The sequence below is a fragment of the Netta rufina genome (genome assembly GCF_964035555.1).
Source record: "Netta rufina genome assembly, chromosome: 10".
NCBI classification, from domain to species: domain Eukaryota; kingdom Metazoa; phylum Chordata; class Aves; order Anseriformes; family Anatidae; genus Netta; species Netta rufina.
In genome coordinates, this window is record NC_140133.1 from 6,039,738 (window position 1) to 6,065,577 (window position 25,840).

A 25,840-nucleotide genomic window follows, 5' to 3' on the forward strand; every position below is an offset into this window, starting at 1 on the left:
AACAGCAAACGTTGAACCACTGGACAGAATGAGAATGGCTATTGGCACCGCGTGGAGGACTGGCTGGACTTGCACTGCACGACAGAGATGTCTTTAACTGGCAGAATGACAAGAAAGTTTTAATTATGTGTTGGCTTGTGACATATTTAGATTTTCAAGAATGTGAGCTATCCTTCCTATTCCCATAGGAGAGTTAGGACTCTCCTTGAACTCTTAAGATATGGTTATACTCTGAAGAGAAACCATTTAAAATACACTCATGGATTCTGTCATGGCTCTTAATGGTTCCATAAGAAACAGGCAGAGTTGTTCTTGATCCCAAAAACTGGTTTCAGAAGCTTAGTGATTGTTTCACACATTATCAACATTATTGGAAATCCTGCAGACAAAAGCCTACTGTCAGTCACATCTCAGCAATCTGACTCTTTATGATCCAGCTTGGAAAGAGGATGAAAACTCAAAGGCAAGTCAGGACCTGCGCATGACGCAACGCTGTGCCAGAGTAGTGCAATGATGAACTAGATATTAGCAATTCCAATTAAAAGAATAGTTTATACACATTCAGTATGAAGAAGAAACAACAGTAATGTGACATGATCCTAATTATAGAATACTAAATAATAGCAGAGTAAAAAGTTCAGAAACAGACAAAACTCGTATCAGTAAAAGTTTTCTACCACAGTATAAGAAAGAAATTAAAGGAAGAGGGAAATTACAAATGACAAATGAGAAACTAGAAGAAACCACTTACACATGGAAAAAATATTCACTTTTGCTACTACTATTGCATACATTTAAGGTTCCATTCCTTGGCAACTTTCTAGAGCAACATGTCTGGAACATCACGAATCTTTCTGCATGGATCTACATGTAAGTATTGCTTACACTTTTGTGCCCCTTCTCCCTTGTAGAGCTTGTTGAAGGCTTCAGACTCAAACTAGCCCCATGCTCCATGGAGCACATTCTCATGTGGTCTAAACCCCCTGTTGGATACAATTTTACTGGCAATTTACACCTAACATAAAGGACATGCCCTAAGTGAAATTTATTCCAGATCAACAGACTAGGACACAGGCAAAGAGGTTTTAACGGCAGATTGTGAAAGCAAGGATGAAAGCAAGTGAAGGTCTTAAAGAACTTATAGATAAATTTCAAGTTACTCATTTTAAGAATGTGGTGCTATTCCATAACAAATCCTAGACTTCAGCCAGCAAACACATTGAAGAGATGGCACAAAACAAAAATTTTGGACAGTAAAAGCGTTAAAACAAAATGGAAGGTATTTGTTCCATAAGATTTTATAGTATTCAAACACAAAAATGATGTCAACAGCTCTCCATCAAGATCTGTCATCTTCTAATGGCTTTCCAGATGCGAGATATAGGTGTCATAGTTGCCTTCTCTGAGATATGGTCCCAAACACACTGCCATGTAATGCCATTGCATTTCTGTTAGATAGCTTAGAAAGAAGAGTAGGTCCCTCTGAGGCTGTTCACTCCCTATTCCCAACAGATTTGGTTAACTCCTAAGGAGCCATGGTGGCTGCTGGGTTGTACAGCAAAAAGATGAATTTGGGCTCTTCAGCACTGCCTAGGAAGTCATGGCAGAACAAATACAACTCCTACCTCCTCCATGAAGAAAGGTCAAAGTTTAGCTTCTTCTACTAAACAGCAGTATCTGCAGCTGAAGGGGCTGTGCCAAAATCCTGCCATTAAAGTACACACAAGCCAGTAAATAAACATGTTTATCTGTTAATGGTATTTGAATTTAAATGGTAATGGAAATGTTAATGGTATTTCATTTGAATGTATTCTCATGATTTCTCACTCAGTAAACGCCCAGACATTGAATAAAAGCAAAATAAGAACAATTTTGGTCCACGAGGAGAAAGAAAACAACATTAAAGTTAGACAACGGAAGTTATTCTAAGTTACACTGAAGTGTTTCTGAACATCAGAGACATCTGGGAAGCATATGTACAGGAAGCAGCTCAGCCTCAGAGAATTGTATGTTACTGAAATTAGAGAGGTAAGGAAACATCATATTAACCCTGAGTTCTGAACTTTAAGATCTTGCATACTTCTGCAATTAAATAGATATTTCAATGTAAAGATGCAATGTAACCTTAACAGGATAATCAAAGTTTTACATATTTAAAATAATGATTAATGCTTATCAGATTTCTGAAAGATGTCTAGTTTTGAAGTTTCAGGTAATCAAAAACTGCAGAAGACTCTTACATACTCAGCAACTCCAAAAGATAAAAATGAGATGATTCCCTTTAAACTACCCTGATACTTGCTAATGATTTCAGTTGAACTACAGAAATGCAAATCAGTAAATCATTTAACTTCATAAGTAATTCTGTATATTAACAAACTGCTTTAAAACAGACATGGCACATTATCAATCTTATTGATCATTAACTAACCACCAAAAGATCAGCTTCCTATGGTTATTAGTCTTTTTAAAAAAAATGATTCATATACATATTGCAATGAAGTCAGCTAAACTGGACATTCCCTTAAAGCTTTGTAAGTAATCACATAAATGTTATTAATATAATAGTTACAAGAAATAGAAACAATAAATAAGTATTGGAGACATTTAACGCAAACCTCAGCACGTTTCAATAAATCTTCTTTTATGAATGGAATATGGGAGTCGCAGATATCCTTGCTTTTAGGTGAATTTGACCTGACAGAACTTCCTCTGATGTGGAGTAAGAGAGAAACTGTGAAATTATCTGCACCAGGTATTTGGAGCTTATGTTAAGGAAGGAACTAAAATAAACTGAAATAATTGGATTTACCAACTAGTTTTCATAATATATACAGGAAATACAGATTGCCAGATAAAGCAATTTGCATTTTCTTTGGAGCAAGATAGTACAGAGTCTCCACAAAATAAAGCCAGAAAAAGGATTTCTAATATATTTCTAAAATGCATCGCAAGATAAAAAACAATAGATTCAATTTGGTAGTAAGGTGCTTTGATATTTTACAATTTATTTTTATTTTTTAAATTCTTGAGAATCCATCAAGGATCCTCATACTACTGTTTGTGATAAATCATACTTGTGAAGCTATTCCTGATGCCACAATAATTGAAATACTTAAAATCCAGCCAAAATGAAAATCAGAATTGGTGTCTGTTAACACCTGTAAAACAGCATATGACAGCACTCAAGAATGGCACAGTTAGAGAACCAATGTCTTATTTCAGTTCAGAATTTCTCTGCAAGTTTTTACTGAATTAGTGAATCACCTTTAAAGCAAGTTTTACTACATAATAGCACATTCTCTAAGCTTCAGAGAAGACTAATCTTGATACAGACACATTTTGGTCTTTCCTGTGTAAATATAAGTCAAACCACGTTTTTTTCCATAGCATGAAATTATGAGATCTTTACAGAGAATAACATCTCCATTGACACAGGCAAGAACAATCATACTGAAACAAAGAAAAGGGAAATAATGACTATGTACTTCCATATAGCAAGCAACGTGGCATAGGCTGTACATGTAGGTTCTTACCTACTCCTGCTCACCTTTAAATAAAGGTGCAGTTTAATTCCCAGCAGCAGAATATTCTCAATCTCAATAATAAATTCTAACTAGTTCTAGCTAAAGGGGTATAAATGTAAAGATGAAAAAAAGGACATTTAGACATGCTGCTTAGACATGTCTGGTAACAAAGAAAATAAAAACTGGAACAAATAAAACACCAAACTTTACTTAAGCAGCATATTTTATACATAAACCAAAAAAAAAAAAAAAAGACGAGAAGAAGAGCAGATTTAAACATAACCACATTGCTTTGGTTATTTACATAATAAAAATGAAAATAAGGAGAGTTATATCTATAACAGACTGTTTTTACGGTGAAGATATTCATGTCACTATGCGGTTTATAGTTGTTCATATTTGTAGCAGTCAGAATAGGTAAGCAATCATTAACTTGTCAAATAACAGATAAAAGGCAGCACTGCAGTCCAAAGTAGGTCATCTTCCACATTATTCAGCTGATTTTCAGACTGTTTCATCATCACTCATGTCCCAGATCTGCAACAGAATAAAGCGTAATTTTAGTTTGTGGAGTTCAAACATGCTTTTAATATACCTTTATAAAATTAGTATTACTATTTAAAAGGACGGATAAATAACATTTATGGACTGTTGACTAGAATCAATGGAGCTTAACACTCAATTCGGTGCTCTTCTCTTCCGTTAACAACCTACATTGCACTCACTATTTTGGGGGTGTTTTTCAGCCTACTTCTCAGCATTTGTTCCTGAACTGTCAGATTGGCTATTTGCTATTTATTATCACTTACAGTAAGCAGTAGAGCAAAAACCAGACATTTAGTTTTGTTTTTCTGATTCATTAGCATGTGCTTGATCTGGATAATAACTTAAAATAAATAGCATACTTTACTAGAAACTGCAGAAAATTTTCAAGACACTCATGAAGAACTAGTTGTTCTCCAACAAACTAGAGAATTATTTTTGCACTCAAATATTAGATCTCATAAATGGCAACATAAAGATGAAAAGCTAAGTAAAAAATTGTTCTTTTTATTTGTTTTAAAACATGTTTTATTGTTAAAAAAAAAAAATTTACACAGATTACTTCTACAGTTCTGTATAACTGTACTTTTATTTTGCTACTTGTCCATGTTCAGTGAGCATTTGTAGATTGGGGGAAAAAAGTATTTTCACAGAACACCAAGGAATCTGGCATCCTTACGAACATACTGAAGTGAGGGTTACAAATTCATACCAGTTACCATGACCTTAAGAAAAATACAGAGACTTAAAAGCAAAACTAATTGAAAAAATCAAACATGACCATATTCTGAATACATTCTACAAACTTTCTTCTAGAAAAATGTGGGTGCTCTCAAAAGGTTTTTATGATTATTTTATTTTGAGGTTTAGTTCATGGCAAATACCCTCTTTCCAGTTGGCAGGGCTTGTAGTAGTTTGGGATCAGGACTAAGACAGGTACAGAGCTTTCAGCTGGATTTGGCTCTGACCTGCTTGGTTCTGATCATCTGAATAGAGCAAGCTCATCTCTGCCAGCAAAGAGCCACCAATATGTGGACATTTCTTCAGGATCATTCAAACTTTTCTAAAACCTTTCAGAGTTCAACACAATGAAATGGTATAACAGAAAACTTCACGGTCAAGAACACGGAGATAATGGTGGTACATCACGTTTGGGTAAGATTTAAACTTTTTAATACCAATACATAAATTCTGTTTGTAACATTAGCTTGCTTTAAAATTGTGTATTCTACTTCCCAATAAAAAGTATCAAGATGTGCAAAGGTACCAAAATGTGTTCATGGCTGCACACAATGTGTCCGCACACATTGGTGTTAGACAAATAATAACTACACACAACCACATTTCTGGACAGGTGACAAAGAATACTTACCTATAGTTTTAGTAAAACCCTGCATGATAAAATGTGATATTTCTGGAATTTGAAAATATCCTGAAAAAGGCTCTTCATATCCAACCCCAGGAAGCAACTAGTCATATAAAATCAAAGCTTTCTATGCAGTTCTACAAGCTGTGTAAAATGAAAACTCTGAATGGCAGGATTTTCTCAGTTCCTAGAAGCGTTGCAAAATGGTGGTGTAAATCCTTATGGAAAATACTGAAGGAACAGTTTGTTTACAAAAGGAAAAAAGAGTTTTCATCCTGCCCTAGATGAGCAGCTTGGAGCTTGCCAAGGCAAACACAAATGTCCAGCTCACCAGTCAGGGTCAAGGATGTGGAAAATAAATACGAAAAACAAAATCTTTAAATAGCGTTTATGGTATGATTCAAACTGGCAATCAGCAAGAAATCCAAAGTTCAGACTGATAGCCCATCTTTGTCTAGCCTACTCTCATTTTTGAGAACAAAGCCCATAGTTATTAACCCTCAAAAACCACTCCCCCATGAGAAAGAAACGCAATAAATACTTTTAAAAATGCCATGAGGTGATTCAAAGGCAAAAGAGAAAGAAGCTGACTGAGATCCCTAAAAGTCTTCTTTATCTACTAAACAGATACACTGGGAGCAGAGCCAGCGTCTCTGCTCCGTGCTTTCCCATCATCAGTTCTGATCTGAGCAGTGTGGGTGAGAAGGCAAGTACACTCTGCTTGGTTTTTGGTTTGCCTTTTTTTTTTAATTTAAAAAAAAAAAAAAAAAAAAAAAAAAAAAAGGCTGGTAAGGCTGCCAGTTACATTAGTAATTATGTGATATGGAAACAATTCCCTCCAGAAAGTGCCTAGCTGTTGCATTGTTCCTGTGAGGCTCAGAGAGCCTTCTGGCTTTACACCTGTGATGTGCAACGCCTGTGTTACGCCGACACCCCGTATGGCACAAAGAGCAGCTCCGACAACGCTGTAACTCCGCTTTGGGAGGAAAAGGGGAATAACAGAATAACGGAGTTTTCTGTTCAGCCTCAATAGCCAGGGACAGGCAACCCATAGAGGGCCTCAAGTAACTTGAAGACTTACAGCCCAAGCACAGCTCCGGCGCTCCAGCCCATTGCACAGCCGGCGGCAGTGCCTACAAGGCAGCCTGAGCTCCTGGCTGGGGGAGAAGCACTGCTCAGCCTCAGATTGCTTCAAAAACCTGGCTGCATGCTCAAGCCCAGGCCCTTCCTTCGAAGCAGCTCTGAAAACCTGAACAGTGCAAAATGGGCTGGGCGGCACATTCACACGAGTCTCCTGCCTTTGTACCTTGCAGCTCTCTGCCGATGCAAGGCTCTGACACACAGCTGGTAGATCAGAAAGACCAGCCGTGCCTCTTTACTACTCGTAGGTGTAGTATTAGCTCCAATTTTATCTAGCTTTACATGGCTAGAATGTAAAGTGCATCTGGGTATTTGAGTAACTCCAGCTACTCAGCGACGCTACAGAGCTAAGGCCCTGGAAACACAGCATTGTTAACAGCATCAGGAAAGGGAAGAGAAAAGAACAACAAGCCAATTGTTTCCTATCTAAAGCACACCTCTTTTCTAGGAGTCTTATAAAAATATTTGCAGAAAGGCTGAAACTGAGGTTCCAGGTATTTAAATGTGATGTTTAATGTCAATCTCATCCTGGATTGAGGAGAATTATTTTTAACATTTGAACAGCATGCTCATATTTTACTTCCAGGAGACAGACTTCTCTCTATGGCAGTGACAAGGTGACTGAGCAAGAGGTGCAAGACAGTTTTATAAGACAGTTTACACTTCGTCTGCTTATCAGAGCTGGCACAACCCCGGCACTGCGTGATGAAGCTTCCTACAAGTCTCTGAAGAGTGAAGTACTGCCTTAATAAATCATGTGCAGCGCGGAGGGGAGAACATGGAAAAGAAGGGGAAAATTCAACACAAAAGCTAAAAATTGCACGCTAACCTAAAGAAAACAAGCTATACTACACTGCACAGAAGAATTTGTATTATATGTCAGTACTGATAACTAAATTCCAATACTTCATGGGCTCTCAGTTAATAGCAGGACATCTTTCCGTGAAAAGACATTTAAATAACATGCTCTATTACTACGCCAACTTTGGTTATTACTTTGAAACTGTGGAACTTTTACAGAGCAGAAATCAAGAAACACAGAAAGGCACGAAAGACAATATCTAAAATGATCTAAAATGATCAGGTTCTTCACGCCAAGAACCTGACACCCCGCTTGAGCTGTGAATGCGGATTTTGTTCTCACCTCTCCTCAGTCCTGCAGCACACCTGGCTCAGTCAACCTAAATGCAGCTACAGGTAATGACAGGAGAAGTCATAAAATAGGAAGATAATAAACTAGCTGTCAAAATCAACCTTTTTTCTTTCTTTCTTTTTTTTTTTTTTTAAACACAAATCTGGCCAGATTACCTCAATGCACCTGTTTTTTTCAAGTACTTGCTTTTACATTCAAACTGCCATGCAGAGGGTGTTAAATTTCAGGTGGAAATTACGGCTATTCAGGATAAGAGAAGAATTCCTGCACTTGTTTTCTTGAAATGACAAGTATTATTTTCTTACATAATAGGAAAAAATGGGGAAAAAAAAGTGTATTAATGTAACTGTTCACAAGTTCCCAGTGACTGATTTTAAGCAGTTTCTGATTGCACCTTCAATAATCCCACTGAAAGGAGTGGGATTTCTCTTCCTACACCAAGAACACCTGGTAGCATTCACATATGGAAACACAGCTCCATCTCTTAGAATTAACATGTGCAATTCAAATACAGAACTACTGTTCACCTTATAAACATGCCTGCAAGAATATCAGCATATCCCAAGGGGATTTTTTTAAGGTTTCTTGCCAGCATGGATCCAGCAGCAATTGCCACAGGACTGGCTGCCTCATTAAGAGAGGCGAAGCAAACAAACACCATGCCCCACGCGCTGCTTTCCACACGCACCTGAGAGAAATTTACATACACGTGTATCAAATGCACGCCGCTCAGAAAACCACAGTATTTACTATGTTGTAGCTGCTCCAAAGACGGTGAAGAGTAAGGAAAAAGTAAAATTCTGCAGGCAGAGGTGAGGCTAAAAATCAGATGTTACTTGCATCAAACAGCACCAGTGGGTATCACTTGAGAACAGGCAGCTTTCCAGGCCAATTAAGCCTCTTCATATCTTACTTCCCAATTTAGAAATGTATCCTTACTCAGGAAGGCTAAACAAATGAATACATATATATATTCAAGCATTTTAAATTTAAAGAAATTTAATTATTTTACATCTATAAAAGTGAGCTTTTTGATAGATATTAGGTCAAACATGTTTTTATTCTACACTCAAGCAGAGAGACAGTATATCAGAGCTTCTGTCAGCCTCACCTACTTGACAAAGCATGTTTATTTGTGTATGTAAATATAACGTACAATCAGATGAACTAGCTACAGCAGGCTGCATTAACAGTACTTGTGTGGCTCATTCAATATTCTTCCTGGTCCAGTGACTGCATCTTTCAGGAATGGCAACAGAAATGAAATTGCAACTTGAAATTCATTAAGTGTATGCAAGTTCCAACATGTAACTTTTTCAAACTTTACTGTATGGACTGAGGGATGCTAATTATAAAGTTCAGCACCCTCCTTTCATCTTGGGTAGTGATGCACAGTAAGCCCCACCCTTCATCTTACTGCAACTGAAAACAAACTTCAAGCATTTTGCATATTTAACATCTCCTTACTTATCCCCTTTCCCACAGGAAAAAAAAAAGAAAGAAAAAAGAAAGAAAAGCTGTCCACGAACAGCCAACATGAACACGATTCTCCATTAGCGAGAGCATTTAGCTTTGCTTAGAATTTATACTGAGATGCATGCCAGTGCACTTCTACAGTGAAGTATTTTCTTTGCTGTCTAAGAAACTAAGGCCATGCACCTAAATCTTGCTCACAGTGGAAAAAGTCACTCTTGCTCACAGTGGAAACAGCCTATCCTACTGTAATTGCAGCAGTTCCCCCACAACAGCTGTTCACCCAATCCACAACTATCTGTGCTGCTCCAACAGGTCCCTATTTCTGCAGCAGGACAGAGTTATGTTTTTCAGAAGTGGCTGTCCACCTGCTCTAACAGAACTGTGGCCAGCAAAACTATAGCCAAAATCAGCTTTGTTTTACCTTACAGCTTACGCCATAGATATTCCTTACATGACATTTAACAAGGTGAGATGTCCCTGCAGGAGGGACAGAAAACCCTGAAGGAGAGAATACCCAGGTGTCAGGAGTCATTACAGCCATCCCAAAGTAAACTATTTCTAACAGCAAGCCAGAGATCTAAGCACGTTTCTGATACAAGCATACTGGTACGCTCTCCTACCCTGGGGCTGCATGTTTGAAGAATTAACTACAGACTAAGAGATCTTTCTGGCTTCAGCTGTTGTAGAAATTACATACTTACACACACACACACAAATAGATTAACCTAAAAAAAATCAGAGGCTTATAAAACTGCATTTCCTTCTCCAGGCTGCTTTATTTATATAGCAGGTAGTGCAAATAGTGGATATTCTTTCCAGATCCCTATCCACAACGGTCCTATCCTAGCTAGTTTACACTGCTGACAAACTCCTGGCACCCCTGCTACCTACACACATCCCTTTTTTCTGTCTCTGCTAGAAACTTCACAGCCCTCCCTGTCCAAATGGTTTAAAGCCTTGCAATAACATTCACCTCCAACTCTGCTTTTGTCAATGAGGGCGTCCCTGAAGGATGCTTGTTTTCCCTTTATAGACTTTCCAAAATTCTGCATCTTCAGCCCATAACCACAGCTTAAAATCTAACTAATGATTTTAACCTGCAGCAACCATTATTCTCCCTACTATATCCATACCTCTCATGCACAGCCTCACTTTTCACAGGAACTGGAAACATTGCCCCTCTTCGCATCGCCCTGCTGCCTTCATCTGGCTACCTGCAGTATGGTTAAGAACCTTGTGATCACCGTTTCAGGACATCTCTTCTGATTTCCTTTTGTGTCCTCTATCCTATCAAGCTACAGGTGTCTAGCATTTGGTTTTCCGCCCTTCTATTGTTAGTTCAGTACTCATAGCCCTTTTTCCTGAGCACTCAGTGTTCTAGGAGGCTGGGACAGAGGGATCACAGCCTTTTTCTGAAAACCTCCTCTTCCAGGATGGGCATTACACTAGACTGAACTGCCTACGTTCCCTGCAGCAGTTGGTCAGCCCGCCGCCTCAGCCAGCTCCTTAGCACAGGGTCTCAGCCAGCTCACACACTTGAAGCCAGACCAGTTTCTAAGCATCCTGCAGAACTGGCACCTGAAGGTTTTAAATACTTCCAAAGGTAGATTTAAGTAGAAAAAGGCAAATAAACAATGCAGATTTTATTGTTGTTGTTTAGACTGTAAACTTTTAGATTGAAAATCTTTTACATATCTTCTGTGTTTCAAACAGATATACAAAGAGTAGCACTCAGCAGTAATTAGTACTTTCTGCTTTTATAGTAGTTTTCCCAGCTGTTTCATTGTATTATATGAAAACATTCTTAATTTTTTTTTTACACAATTAAAAGATAGTTAACAATCCAATAAAACAAACAAAAGCAAACAAAGTGCATACAAGTTTTATAGTAAAAACAAAAAAAAAGCCTCAGACACACAGACACATTTCCTTCAATTGTTTCTTTTTGTGCCAGGAAAAAACAAAGCAGAGAAGCAAGCAAATAGAAAACCAATCCCCCCTCCGCAGTCAGATCACCTCTGACTGGTCTTTGGAGCTGCAAAGGCAATTTTTCAGGGCATGGCACTTGGGTTGTTGGGATGACATCTACCTATGGGGGTACTTTCTACTACAAAGTCTTTTCCTCAGGCTCTTAAAAACTGAAAACAAGTAAGTGTGAAAACAAACAACCACCCCCCAGCAAGCAGATGTGATGATTTCCATTACCATATTTTGGTGTGGGATTTGAAACTTTATTTTACTAGCACCAAAAGGCAATTATCCAAACAGAAGTTGTTTGAATGAAGCCACAATTAATTTAAATATCGTCATAGCAATGATCAGCACTCATAAATCCTTTGACTGAACTGAAAATAAAAACACTAGAGTATACAAAAGTATACACTCAAATTCTTTTCCTCATTCGATAAGCCCAGATTTTACAGTTTTAAATGTAAAAAGATACATCTCCAAAAAAAAATTGCAACATAGATACAAATGCATGTTTACTTGAAAAGGGTTTCACAAATTTGTACAGGAAATCCGAATCATATGCATAAATGGATGTGTCAAAATAATTATCACGATCTACACGCCCGAACCTATTCCATTCCAGCTACACAGACTTTGCTTTGCTGTAAATGAGCAGCTTGCCATGTTCCACCCCGGCTTTTTAATTCACAAGTGACACATAACTGCTATGGAAGATCTGTAAATTAGTTTTCAGGTCATACAAATCAAACATTTCAGTTACTGTGATTAAAAAAGAGCAGCAGTTTTACAATACAGGCTACTTCATGTGTCTTTCAGAGGTAAACAATTCAGACAAATCTTAAAGAGATTATAAAACATGATACCTAAAGTCCACTCGGTTCGATGTGGGATCACAGATGCACTGACTGAGCTGGACTGGAGGTACCGTGCAGGTGTTTTTGTCAAATCCTCCCCTCAAAGTATGCCAACTAGATGGGGTTGTTCAGGCCCTTGTCCGGCTGAGTTTTAACTATTTCTGAGATTTCACCACCTCTCTAGGAAACCTGTTCTGGCGTTTGACCACGCTCACGCTGATTTTTTAATTCCCTTTCTAACTGGAAGTTATTACATTACAACTTCTGCCTGATGGCTCTCATCCTTTCATTCTGCACCTCTGTCTTCTCTGTACATTGCCATCAGGTTGCTGAAGACAACAATTACACATTCTCTGCTCAGCCTTCTTAACCTGAACAAATCCGGGTCTCCCAGCCTACAGACATGTGCTCTGCGCCCTCCAATCATGTTTGTGGCCTTACACCCAACTCCTTCCAGCACATCCCATCTATTCACTGAGCTATCATCTGAGACTCAAAAACTTCTTGTGAAGCTCACCAATCAATGGTAAACCGGAATCCTTCATAAAAACAGGCAAATGTTAAAGGGTACATCAATACAGAACATTTTCTTAGTTGAAAAACCCCGAATTTGAGAATTTTACCTTAAAAAGCAAGACATATAGATCACTCTAAAGAACCATGTTCCCAAACTGAAGCTGGCAAACACAAACCAAATATGCATTACTCTAAATAATCCTGGAGTCAACACTATGGATCTTTTTCAGCTCAAGTCCCATTATCAGAAAACAGTATTTGGCAGAAAAAGTGATACAGACTTCCCACATGCTGTTATGTCATCTTACATGCATATTTTGCATGCCTCTTTAGTATAAAGATATTTCCTCTAGTGTGTTGTATATAACGCATAAGTAATAGAAAACTTGAAAAACAATCAAAATATTATCTTGCTACAGTTTTGATTTATCCAGTGACCTCACTGATCTCATCACTGCTTCCATGGAGATACATGTGGTGTATACACAACATCTCTAGCTTGTGGAGGAGGCATGAAGAAGTGATGGAAAACTTTCTCCTCTCTCTTCCTATGCAGGAAAAATGCTCTTCATTTTGTTAGAAACTAAAATAATTTCTGAACACACCAGGTGAAACTAAGCAAATGTAAGAAGATGGTTTGCAGTCCTAGAACACATAAATGATACTGCAGTAATCAGATTTTTATTTCATGTAATTCACTCCAAAACCTTAGAGAACATAAGTATCAGAATCTTGCATATCAGTTTTCCCCATGATTATTATTAAAATCTTACACATCACTTTTCCCATGATGTTTATCAAATAGCATAAAATGAACATAACATACAAAATTGCAAGCATCAGTATAAAAGCACAATTATTAAATATTTAGATATTGAAGGCAGAGATGTTCTAGAAACACAACAGGCAGAGAAGGTTTATGGCTAAGTTCTGCTAGAACCCTGTTCTTTCAAGTGGACAAAAAAATTAACATGAGGAAGCAGAAAGTGCATCCGCAAAACCAGACCTCTGTAAGCATGCTGCCTCGCTCTTACTGCATTTGCTATGCCCGTGCATCACACAACTTTCTCTATAATATAGGCAGCTTTAAATTCATTTAAAAACCTAGCTAGTGACTCAGGAAATGTCTCAAAAACCACAAATCCAGCCTAGATTCACCTGAAAATTTTTACTAGCATCAGAATTATTTTACGATAACCGATCTCATTAGTATGCAACTGAACCAACAAGAATCCTGATTAAACTGTACACAGTGTTTGTGCTAGGAGGGTCTTGCATGACTTCAGATTCTGTAACCCTCTTCAAAATTGCTTTAGATTTTCTGACCACTAAATTTCAACATCCTTTGGGCTAACGGATCTTTTGTGAATACTTGTATGTGTCCAAGCTATCACATCTCCATGTCTAATTCCCTCATTTTCCCTTTCCTTATACCTATCTGTCCTGCTGGACTTGCTTTAACAAAGTGTTGGCCTTTTCCATTTGCAGAATGCAGTCACAAAACCATGCTTGAACTAGTTCCCAACTGTCCATGAACCTATTTCAACCTGACAGCACAAAACTGGTCAAAGTTGGCATGACCATGCCAAGTGATGTGCTTCTCATGTACAGCAACTTGTTCACCAAATCAAAACTCAAATTCCTTCTGCTGCACTTTATTAACTTGAACCCAATGATCTGGAAAAGAAGAGCGCCAACCTTTGCCCCGCCAATGTAATATATGTGATACTAAACAATCCTTTGATTACAAGTCTATTTAGTCAAGTCAAGACTAGCACGGCACTGTTACTTGTAAGTTTTCCCTAGGATTGCAGTCACACGAAGGACGCAGCGAGCCACGCTATGGAGCTAAGGCAGAGTACATTGCAGATGTGCTGCAGGAAAGGCTTCCAATTGCTTACAAGCCAAACAGCTTGTTTTGGCTCAGAATGCTCTTCCCCCCTCCCCCACCCCATATGGGACTACTTTGATCTTTTTGCCTATTATATGAATGCAATTACACTGAGTTTATGGGATCAACAGGGACCACAGAAAGAACACGTTAATCCAACTGTGAGTGCCGGAGTGAGCAGCTACTTTTAAAAACTTGATTGCAATCAAATAGCAAACACAGTCAGTATGTTTTCAAAATGGGAGTAAAACCCAAGACTGTTAAATGATTTTTATTCCCCACAAAATTCACCTTAAAACAAGCAACAAGTCTCCTGCACCATGAATGCATACTTTACCTCTTTGTGGCACTGAGTTTACATGATCTTAAATATAGCATCTCTTCATTTCACCACCAACTCCTCCCCCAAAGAAAGAACCGGAATATACTTAGGAGGTTGTTCTGCATAACTTTGAGCAATGAAGTGTTTGAATTCAAACATCAAGTTGTAAAACATGGCAGGGCCTAACAAGGTATCTTCTCATACTGTGATTCCCAGCAGGTTGTGTAAGCCAAGGGACATCAGACTACGCAGCACCCAACTGAGCCGTAAGCCCAGACCTACAAGCTGCAGCAGAGAGCAGCGCTGCCATCACATCCGACATTGCATCTCTTTTCCGAGAGGACCAGGCTCAAGCAGCAGAGTGATGATGTGCTGTTGGTGATGCTTTCTTTTCAGATGACATTACAATTATTCTCATTTATGAACATGTAAGATCATGTTACGTTAAAAAAAATCTTTCTTTCAAGTAATAAACAATCCTTAAACTTTTACTCAGCTTATAAAGCTCTTCAATTCTTATAGAGCTTACAATAAACAGAAACTAAAAGGAACAGGTGATTACAGCTATTGCATAGGAGATAAGGGGAGATTTGATATAAACCAAAACACAGAAGTTACTCTTACAAATAATTGAAACATTAAGTTCCTCTTTTCAAACTGAAGAAAAATCTGAGGGAGCACTCTCAAAACATTAATTTAAATGTTTGGGTCTAAGCTTGAGAAATCTAAGATTGTATTGAATAACTACATTATAGATGTCAGGCAGGCCAATGATTTTATCAAAAATAAACACCTTACAAGAGCTATTTTGATTATCTTTCTATATTTTGATGGCATACGACCTTGATCCCTAAATATGAATTTTGTTTTGTGCAAGCTGGCAGACCTATCCTGCACCGTGCGCGCTACAAAGCTGTATTCTGGCCCACAGATCCATATATATTCATCCCCTTCTTAACCAAAAATAATATTTTTGGAATATTCTTACAGAAGAATTAGCATTGTACTCAACTATTGTTTACAGCAGAAGACAAAGAAAAAAAATCTAACACAAAGTATGGTTTTCCTAGGAAATAATTTTCCTAGGAAACCATTCTTCCAAAGCATCCTAAATGGAAGCTCAAAATTTGAGTTTTGTATTTTCTATGGAGCTGACCACATGTATTGGATTTAACTTTCAAATGCCTGCTACTCTATCACAAAAAATATTTAAAAGCTCTTATGTAATCCTACTATTTCTTTTCTGATAGATTAATGCATTAGAATTCTATTGGAACAGTTTTCCTCTTCATAACATTACAGAAAACTCTGTTGCAACTAAGAACCGAGGTTTTGTTTTCCTCCACATTTTATTTTTTTTTTTTACTACTGGTATCAAGAGATATTCAAGAGATATTTTCAAAAGAGCTAAATCCAAATTTGAGTCGTACTATATCCAGGTTGTGGATCTAAGACTATAAAAGTAACAACACGGAGAAAAGGAGATTCAAAAGACATAAATAAAGTTTGGTTTCTTCATAACTGTAAGTGGGGAAGTATTTAGCACCAGTCATTTCTGCCTTTGAAATCCCTTTTTTTTTTTCCCCCCAGTAATTCAGTCCATCCTGGGTATTAGATTAAATGCTGCCTTTCTATGAGGCACACATCAAGACGACTTTAAGCCATACCACAACCATTTTTAACATCTTCCTGTCTGTCCAGAGGCCCTCAGTAAAGCCCACATCATCTTATGCTTTAAATTCCCTTAATTTTCTCAGTGTTCTGAGAGTTATGCTGATTGCTTCAATCCCAGTCAAAACACAGATCTATCATTTAGGTCTCTTATTCCAACTACAAATCTTCTCCTTCTCTCTTTCCACTGGTATTATTTTCTCCCACAGACTCCTTGCCTCTGACTACATGTTACTGCCCTGAACGGCCCAAGCCATTTCCTACCTTAAGGAAGGGACTGCACATCATTCTGCCTTTCAGGAAAGCATCAGTTCTCCACTTATCTTTTTATCAGCTACCATGGGACTTTCTCCCACATTGAGCTATCCACAAGGGACACATTCTCAACCAAAAACTGTATGATATCACATGGATAACTTGTTCATATTTTTTCCTCAAAATTTAATTCATCACATTCGGGAATAAAAGAAACAAATGATGGGCTGCAATAAAATGTTGAATTTGTGAGTAGAGTTTCAAGACAGGATTTTCGTTTGAGGGGGGGCATTAAAACAGAATATTAAAAAGAAGAACTATTTTCGTAGTCCTTCACATAACATTTAATAAAGATCCAGTCAAAGTTTTCCTCCTTCTTCAAGTCAAGCTGTTTCTTCCATTGATAAGACTATGTAGCCTTGGCAGAGGCAATCTTTATAAATCATCCTGCTCTACATGAGATAACAAGATAGTTCAAGTAATGATTTTTTAAAAGCAGTGCTCTATTTTGCTAGACCACTCTTCAGATAAGGTAAGCTTCCAAGGGAGAGGAAGAATCTTCCTGGCTGTATATACATGTATTTCACCTAAATAACCTACCGTGTCTAGAAAAATATAATTCCTTCTTTCTCTAGCACACAAATGTCAATGCAATAACTCCCTTCAGGAAAATTCGATGTTGCATTTCTGTTCCAGCAAATGTTTGCCTGTGGAATCAGGTACGAGGCTCCTTTGAGGGATACCTACTGGAAGACAATGGCAACAGGCAATGGGCACAAGCTGCTGCAAGAGAAATCCTGTTTGGACATAAGGCAAAAATGTCAGGTGGCAATGGTTAAGCTCTGGAACAAGCTGCCCACAGGTGCAGCCCTGCACTTAGGGCATTGCTGGATGTGACAACTTCCAGAGCTTCCTTTCAGACTAAATCTCCTATGATTCTGTATTATACTGAACAACTTGTAGTTAGGTGTTATAATTCGAACTATATCAGCACCACGATGTTACTCAGCTGACTAAGTAATATCCATTGCGATCAATTAAATCCTTTAATGGGTTTAGCATCTGAACCACTCCTTGTTTGCTTTAAAGGCTTCTTTGTTGGTGGGAAAGGGGACTACTAAGGGGAAGAAGAGAGGGCATTTCGTTTTTGTGTGCTGCTCAGTATGCACCACAGCGAAGTTCTAGTCCCAGCTGAAAACCCCAGGTAGCAAACTTTTAGCCAAATACGGTTTAATCATCTTAATACAGAACAAACGATCTATACTTACTAACAAATACATGCTTTACAATTATTCTTTTGAAAGTCACAGAACTCTTTTCTAGTTCAAAGGGTTTCTGAAAGACTGAATGATCAGCTCCCGCAGTCTGATGCAGTCATTTCCTGGCAGTCTGATATCTAAGTACTGTTGCTCTGGGTGATTTCAGTGAGGTAAGGGAAGTAGCCGCTCACAGAAACTTCTGTATTCCTGACTCTGTAGTAATACAGCTAAATCGAAGTCTCAAGAACAAAAAAACCTTCCCTAACATTAACCAACAACACTGAGGGATTAAAACCAATACATTAACAATCAAATCCCAGGCTTGGATCTATGTGTTTCGTATCAGAAAGCTGTTTCTTCAGAGCGTTCCACGTTTCAAATTGGCTACCTCCATTCAGTTTCCCTACCTACCAGACAGATAGGAGACACACAGGGAGTAGGTAACCCAAAGGAAGCGCATCTGCCTTGGAGAAAAGACTCAGCTACAGATACTCGGTGTGCCAGCCCACCTCTGCAGATAGTTCACTCGTCAGCCCCCCTCGGGACAGCCCAATTTTCTGGCTCTGGAAGTACCACCTTCAGAGGTAGCTTCGGATGGGCCAGTCACACACCCTCAGTAACTAACCCCAGGCCCAACACCCACGCTGACCACACCACTTGGCACGATAAACCTGATCTTGTTTCTCTCAGAGCTTTTACTGGTAGCCTCCTGACACAAGTGACTTTTCTGCTCCTTGTCTTATTTAATTTGACGGCAAGAAGTTCCCGCTGACACCAAGTACACAGCATCAGCCTCAGTTTCATTTGCAAGCTGTGGATACCACTCAGGAGCTCTAAAGTTACAGTCAGGAACCTCCACACTAAAGCAAAGCTCTGAGCAGAGATTCTCCCATTCTTTCTGAGCACGAGGACAGGAATACTGCTGTGGTCATGAATAAATATCACCGGGTTTTCTTACTTTGTTTTCATATACAGCAAGGTTTGCTTTCATGGCCATCTAAGTACTGCTTCCAGGGAATTACGAAGACCAGAAAAAATCAGAAGACTGGAAGTGTTTTTATTTATGCAAAGCCTAAGGTGCTTCTTGAAAAGTTGAAAGTTCTCAACTAAACCATAAAATGAAGAGAACACAAAGAGCTAAAATGTTTTTGCACAAAGTGAAAAACTCCTCCACCAGTCAGGAACAAGCTGGAACATGCACGGGGCCCTGCACACACTGGCAAACATCTTAATTGTTCAGAGCAGACAAAGTCTGTTTAGTCATGTCTGCTGAAGTGGGAAGGATATTACAACACATCTGTGCAGACTGTTTCCACATAGGTCAATCAGTTCTCCAAGCTTGTTTTTAAGCCTCTTTCTTCCAGCCAAAGCACTCCACATACGGACACCATTACCCAGGTTGGCCATACACCTGGCTAACAGACAAGTCATCTTTTAATAGAAGCTCACAAATGAGCAATCAAAGAAACAATCTCGGAGCCCTAGTAGACATGCAGTGCCAACACACTTACACTAACGTCTGCGAGGGATTTTGTAAGAGTCTAAGTATGCCTCAGTGAAATTTCAAAACAAGCACATTCAAAGTGTCAGTGCCCACCGAGGATAGCAACAATATATTTAAAGCTCACAGCGAACCACAGTGTGGCAAACAGGCAGCAGCTGAAACTGGGAGATGAATTCAAATTGGCTCCTTCATTTAGAAAGGACGGGGTGGTACCGCAGGATTCTCCCTGAGATCCCCCAGCAAGTTTTGTATCCGTGTTCCAAAACAGCCGAAAGCCATTCACCTACACAACACGGCGCATGACACAAAGAGATATTTGGAAACAGCACTGAGGTGGAGCGCATGTAAATCACCTGTGCGAGGAACAAGTGCAGTGTTGTGCTCTGCAAACAGACAAATGTTCTCCTGCTTTGGCAGTGGCACCACAGTTATCAGCACATACTCTGTCTTCTACGTACATTTCAATAGGGGAAGGAGAGGCGTTTTAAGATGGCACGAACGCACTGATTATGAAGTGGTATGTGAAGTGCCAGCTTTGTGGAGAGCAGCTTCACAGGTACCTTTTCCATGTGGGTCAATCTTGCCCCACAAGACTGGAATTCATTAAGGTCCAGACAACCAGCAAAAACATGACACAGAACAGCACACAGCTTTGGATCTCCCTGTCTCATCTGGGGTGGCAGAGCTCCCTGAGCAGACAGGCAGGCTGATCCTGCTGTGTTCAGACAAGGGCCAGCTCCCACGAGGAACTGTGACGTGGAAGTGCTTTATGTATGGAAATGCAGACTCTTCCTTCCCTGCAGCTCCATTTTGCACTCTGGGGAGTCTGCAGCCTTGCAGGGGAGAAAAGAAAACCACCATATCGGGTGGCAGATTAAGGTATTTGTTATGCATTTTTAACAAAATACTAAGCAATAAATACAAATTAATGTAATGAATGGCCTAAGCATATTTTAAATTCCAAGCCTACAGAACAGAAAACTATGTCTAGGCTGATAGCTTCATGGCCGATTAAATAACCAAATGGGATTTGGTTTTCATAAGGAAAAAAAAAGTCAGGTTTGATAACAGAACTGATGTATCTCCATTGATGTCTCCAAGCCGCAGTCCAGTTCTAATCTGGACAGTGATAAGATCAATGACATTAGTTTAGGAACACTTGCTCTTTGCTTTATCTAGAGCAGGGATTTATCTCTAGACCAGTATTTTTCCCATACAGAAGAAAAACGAAGTTCATACGGACACCAAGCACAAAGCTGGGCAAGCACATCACATTGTTTGTTTTAAGAGGAAATTTTTAAAACTTATGATGGAATTGCTGTTAACAAGAAATCACAAAACAACAAATTATTCAAAACGCAGAACAAGTTCCAAGTTGTTCCAGCTATTAAAGTTCATGCACAAAGATTATAAGTACCATAAAAAACTTATGGAAAACTACATAGCAAGTCCAGCTTTATTAAAAGACAATGGGGAATGGAAGAAGTATTGCATTCTCAGGCTTGTGAACTGGGCTGACGGAACATCAGATGAGTGGGACAACGTAGTAGTGGTGACACAGTTATGTTCCTTGGCATATACTGTATGACATGCTTAAATTAAAATAGGCAATCTTTATTGCTTTGAGAAGATGGGGTTGTTGCCCTGGTTTATAATCCGTACCAAAAAAGTCAGGTACGTGCATATCAAGAAAACGCAGCCTCTAAATCTCATCACTTGATTTTATCAGTTTAACGATAAATATGACAAGGTTAATAACAAAGATTACCGCTGATGGCTTTATAAAAAATGACTTTAAGGATATTTATCGGAAGTGCTTCATAGAAACGGAGATTAAAATGGCATTAACTAGGGCTCTAATACCAGAGCAGACTGGGAGCCTTTTCCAGCAAAAGAAAGGTGCCAGCTGACAGCAGTGGTGATGGCAGCTCAAAAGACTCACAAAGTAAAAAGATTTTTTAAGACAAACAAAGTTAGATCACAAGATGCACAGATGGGTGCACATCAAAAAACTCACAGGGACTGAGAATATGAACAACAAAGAGGTACCAGAATAAAAAACTCCTGAAGACAAAACACAAACACTGGACGAAGTGAGCATGGTCTGAAGGGACAGCACCATATAATAAAAAATAGAATACCCTGGACAGGAAGAGATGCCAAGATGCTCCCTGATACAAAGGAGGCTTCAGTCCTGACATTATTTTTACCAGAAGAATTAGCTAATTCCCTTGAATTGCTGAAACAATGTTCTAGTCCAACTTCTTTAAGTAATATGGAAGAAAATGATCTTTGAATTTAAAATCCAGATTAAATAATATAGGGATCTCCTGACAGCTCCAATCATAACAAATGGTTTATTATTATTATTATTTGTTTGTAAGGAAGGATGGCAAGGAGCTCGTTACCATCCAACAGTGTGGAAGGCAGCTGACCAAGTATGGGCAGCCCAGCAGTTGTCATCATGACAAATAACTGCTTCAGAGTTGGTTACTGAACTCATATTCCCAAGGGCTGTACAATGGGAATTCCAGCCTCCTTCTGAACCCAGTCCTTTAAAATTGCTTTGTCTGTTTTGGCCCTAGGCTGCATATTAGAAATGATAAAAGTAGCTCTTTCATACTCAAAGCAAGACAGTTCGATTGCCAGTGTCAACACGATGAAGCGCTTATGGCTATGGGGTGGGGGGAGGAAGCGGGACTGGGGGGCCATGGGGAAGGCTCCGTAAGGCTCTGCAGTTAACGCCAGGCAAGCAGGAACAGAATTTTTCTCTTAAATGGAAGCCCGGACTTATCCCATTGTATTTTTTACCTTCTCTGTGTCAACTAGACTCCGAATTGTTGCTCTGGCAGTAATTACAAATCAAATTAATTAAAATTATTCTTACAAGAAAAAGATGAAGAAATGCCACTGGAAACAATTCTATGCCTTCAACATACATTCATGCTTTTTTAATAGGAACACTTTCTCTTTTCAGAAACAGTGAAATTGTATAAGCCACAAAGAAATAAAGGGAATTTCTTGAGACAAAACCAAAGTCCTATTCTTTATGCTGACCTACATATACACTGTCATGAGATGTTCTGCAAAGTTACAGTGAACAAGTGTTCAGCTTCAGCAGTAGAACAGCGTTTTTTTCCCCAACACACAAATTTGAATTAGGGGCAGATTTGTTCCCTATGACCCCAACAAGCTGTAGTGGCTTATCCCAGCATATCAGATGGCTGCACTATGCTAAATAAGACTTTTCAAACATAATATTTAAAATCATCACCGAGACGCATGTAAATATTCACCAAAAGGAAGAAACAAAAGTTCAAACAGTAACTTAACTAATCCTGAAGAATTATTCTATGAGCTTTGAAGAAATATTTATAATAGCAGATGTTATAAGCTCTGTAGAGACAGTGTTTCAGGAGTTTGCAAAATTCAATGTCAGTTCATAACACTGCTATGTCAGTTTGAATTTTTCAATGCTTTCACTCCTGCTGTTTTAAGAACAGATCAGAACATGCTCTAAGGAATACAGGCAACATATCTTCAAGAGAAATCCAGGTAGCACTCAGTTTAAGATTTTAAACGTTACTTTTACATGATGTGTATACACTTATTGAAAACGACAGATTTTCTGCCGTATTGTAAAGCCTGAACCAAGACTGAACACAAAAACAATGTTAGTTTGAAGAGTCCATTAAAGTAGTGGATAGCATGCAGTAACCTTAATTCGATTTTACTTTATGTCCAGTAAGCTTTCACATGCTTTATTTATAAACTCTTATTTGGCAGTTTCAATTATTCTATTCCCTCGTGCTTCTCCTTTTTTGGACATCTGTTTCTTCACACATTCTGCCCCAAGGCAAATCAGCTGTCTTCACAGCTGAATGAAATTCCTCTCTCTGGCTCAAAGAGAAACATTTCTTTCTTTTGTTTAACTAGAAAGAAGCCAGTCATCAACAAGCAGAAATTCTTACCTGTAATCTGGGCTTTGGGATGCAAAGGACATTCTTCTCTCCACACACATCTGTATAGCTTGACTTTGAAATGAAAAAAAAAATAACCTTGTCTACCATGGGGTTTTGAGTCTGTCTTACCTATTTTACTAACATTAGGCCTTCTCCTACACATCTTGTAACAACAAAAGGTGGTCACTGGAGCTAACTTCTGCTATGCAAATAGCTTTAACAGAACCGTGCCAAGGTTTCTGAAAAAATAAAAATACAAATCCAGAAACCATTTTTACATCCCGACTCTCACTCGTCACAGTAAGACGTTACCATCTGTTAGCTGAGACACGGTAGCCAACTGTGAGAGCAGCCTTCATTAGTACCTCGTAACATCGAACTTCCCACTGCTTCCAGTTACGTTACCGCAAACGCTGGACTGTCTTCAAAAGACACTGGCCTGCTCCCGTCCTCTGCGCTGCATCTAGCCATCAAATAACTGCACATAACTGTCATCAGAAAGTAAAATCCATAAAATTGGCATTACTTGTAACTATTCTTCTTCAGTACTCATTGCTATTAAGTGACTACGGTGCAGCAGCAGCCCAGGGCTCCTGTCGGGATGTCGTGATTCACTAAGGCCCCTTTGAAGCTAACCAGAAAGTTGTTCCTTGAGCTCCTGCTGCAGTCTAAGACCTGTGTATTCCCTACGGATGGAACCAGCATGCCTTATAAAGCTGCACTGTTGTCATTGGTGTTCCTCTTGGCCACCCACCTTCCTGCAGACCAAATACTCTGGCCTATTTACAGATGCACCTCTACATTCAGAGCATTTTGACTATCAACCAAAAAGTGTCAGCTACCTGCAACTTCAAGCCATAATTCCTAACTGAATTCCTCCTTACAGACACCATATATTAACTGAGTCGTGACCAGTAATATGTCGAAGGAAAAACAATTATATTTTAAATCAGTGCAACAGAAAAACAAATGACCGGTGCATGGCTTGGAATACTGCAGAATTGTGGAAATAGCTGTTATTGATCCAGAGATGAAAGTGAGACATGGGAAGGGGTAGGAGATGCAGAGAATCTGGGAGGAGGAAGTTAACTAACAGCTATATGTAGGCACATTTTCTTTACCAGAAAGGTTCTAGAAAACGTTTTACAGCCAATATACCAACGAAGAGCATCCCAAACTATCTGGAAATAAGTACCCAGTTATCAACAACAAAACAGCTTTTATAAAATCACCCATCTCTTTCCATAAAATCAAACCATCTCTGAGCTCACATTCCTCGTGTAGTCCTGACCACTTAGTTCTCTCCAGTCATCTGATAAATCCAATCAATTCAGAGCCTGTCAGTAAACTTGGTGAGATGTGAGCTTTGGAGAGGAACTAGCCTAACAAGCTCTCTGCTTGCTCCCTCTTGCCTACAACTGCAGATTATCAGACTTTCAGTGGTGGCCAATACAACTGCTTATGAATTTGCACTACAATATGACATAGGGCATTGACCTCCCTTTAAAAATAAATCTAAAAAATGTTCCAAAGCAACAAATAAATAAATAAAGGGAAATTATGACAGTGAAGCAAAGGAGAAACTCTACTACTCAATCAGACTCAGAGCAAATGCTTCAGCTTCAGACAGCTGTAATTTCACAGCTTTTCCTTTGCATTTAAAGGTTGAATATCAAAAGATACTCTTGCTTTTCCAGCTATGTCAGTATGTCTGACAAAAATATTACCTTCTCTACAAACTTTTTGGAGTTTATTCCTTACACTGCCACAGCCATATCACCACTAGCTAGTGATCTTGCACTAGGAAATAACTTCGGAAACTGACCTGCCTTTGAAGAAAAAAAAAATCTTGAATTTGTTCCAAAGCAAAACAAAGTTTGTTCCACGTAACAAACGTAAGAGAGTTTGTTCCATGTAACACACTTACAAGAGAACCACTGCAATTTTGAAACCTAGGACCAATGAATAATCTGGACAAATGGAACACCAAAGGAAGTCCACTTGTTAAGAGCAAACTTGTGGTATTTGATGGCCTAACATCATGTCCTGTGAGAGACATCTTTAACATGAGGCTGTCTTCTGAGAGCAAGCTAATGTACACCTTTGGTGTTAATTCAAATGAAGAAGACTCACTCAGTCACCACTTCCCTTCAGGTACTTGTTTCTGTCTTTCAAACAAACTATCACACATGACTCTTCTGTTTATGTGATAAAATCAGAATGTGTCTTTTAGTGACTAAGATCTTAATTCTGCTTTCTTTGAAGTCAACTGGAATTTTGGCATTTATTTAAACGATGAATGATCAGATCCCAAAGTGTTTGTACAGCAGCTTTGGAAAAATGCCAGTCTTAATAAAATCAATTAAAACACATTTTTAAGACACAGCCAATCAAAACATTTATTTTCAGACTCATCTCAGTATTCAGCAT

At 38.8% G+C, this 25,840-nt stretch overlaps 1 protein-coding gene across 5 annotated transcripts in view; it reads right to left on the bottom strand.

Annotated features, from left to right (window-relative positions):
• Positions 1-1,217: 1,217 nt before the first annotated feature.
• Positions 1,218-25,840, bottom strand: part of ATG7 (autophagy related 7) — a 104,953-nt gene continuing 80,330 nt past the window's right edge. For 3 of the 5 annotated variants that reach the window (XM_084292528.1, XM_084292527.1, XM_084292529.1), the window contains exon 19: positions 1,218-4,064. In XM_084292528.1, the coding sequence (XP_084148654.1) occupies positions 4,032-4,064 (33 nt within the window). In that variant the 3' untranslated portion in view covers positions 1,218-4,031. The remainder of the gene's footprint in view (positions 4,065-25,840) is intronic. The other 2 variants (XM_084292530.1, XM_084292526.1) reach the window with 1 other exon arrangement.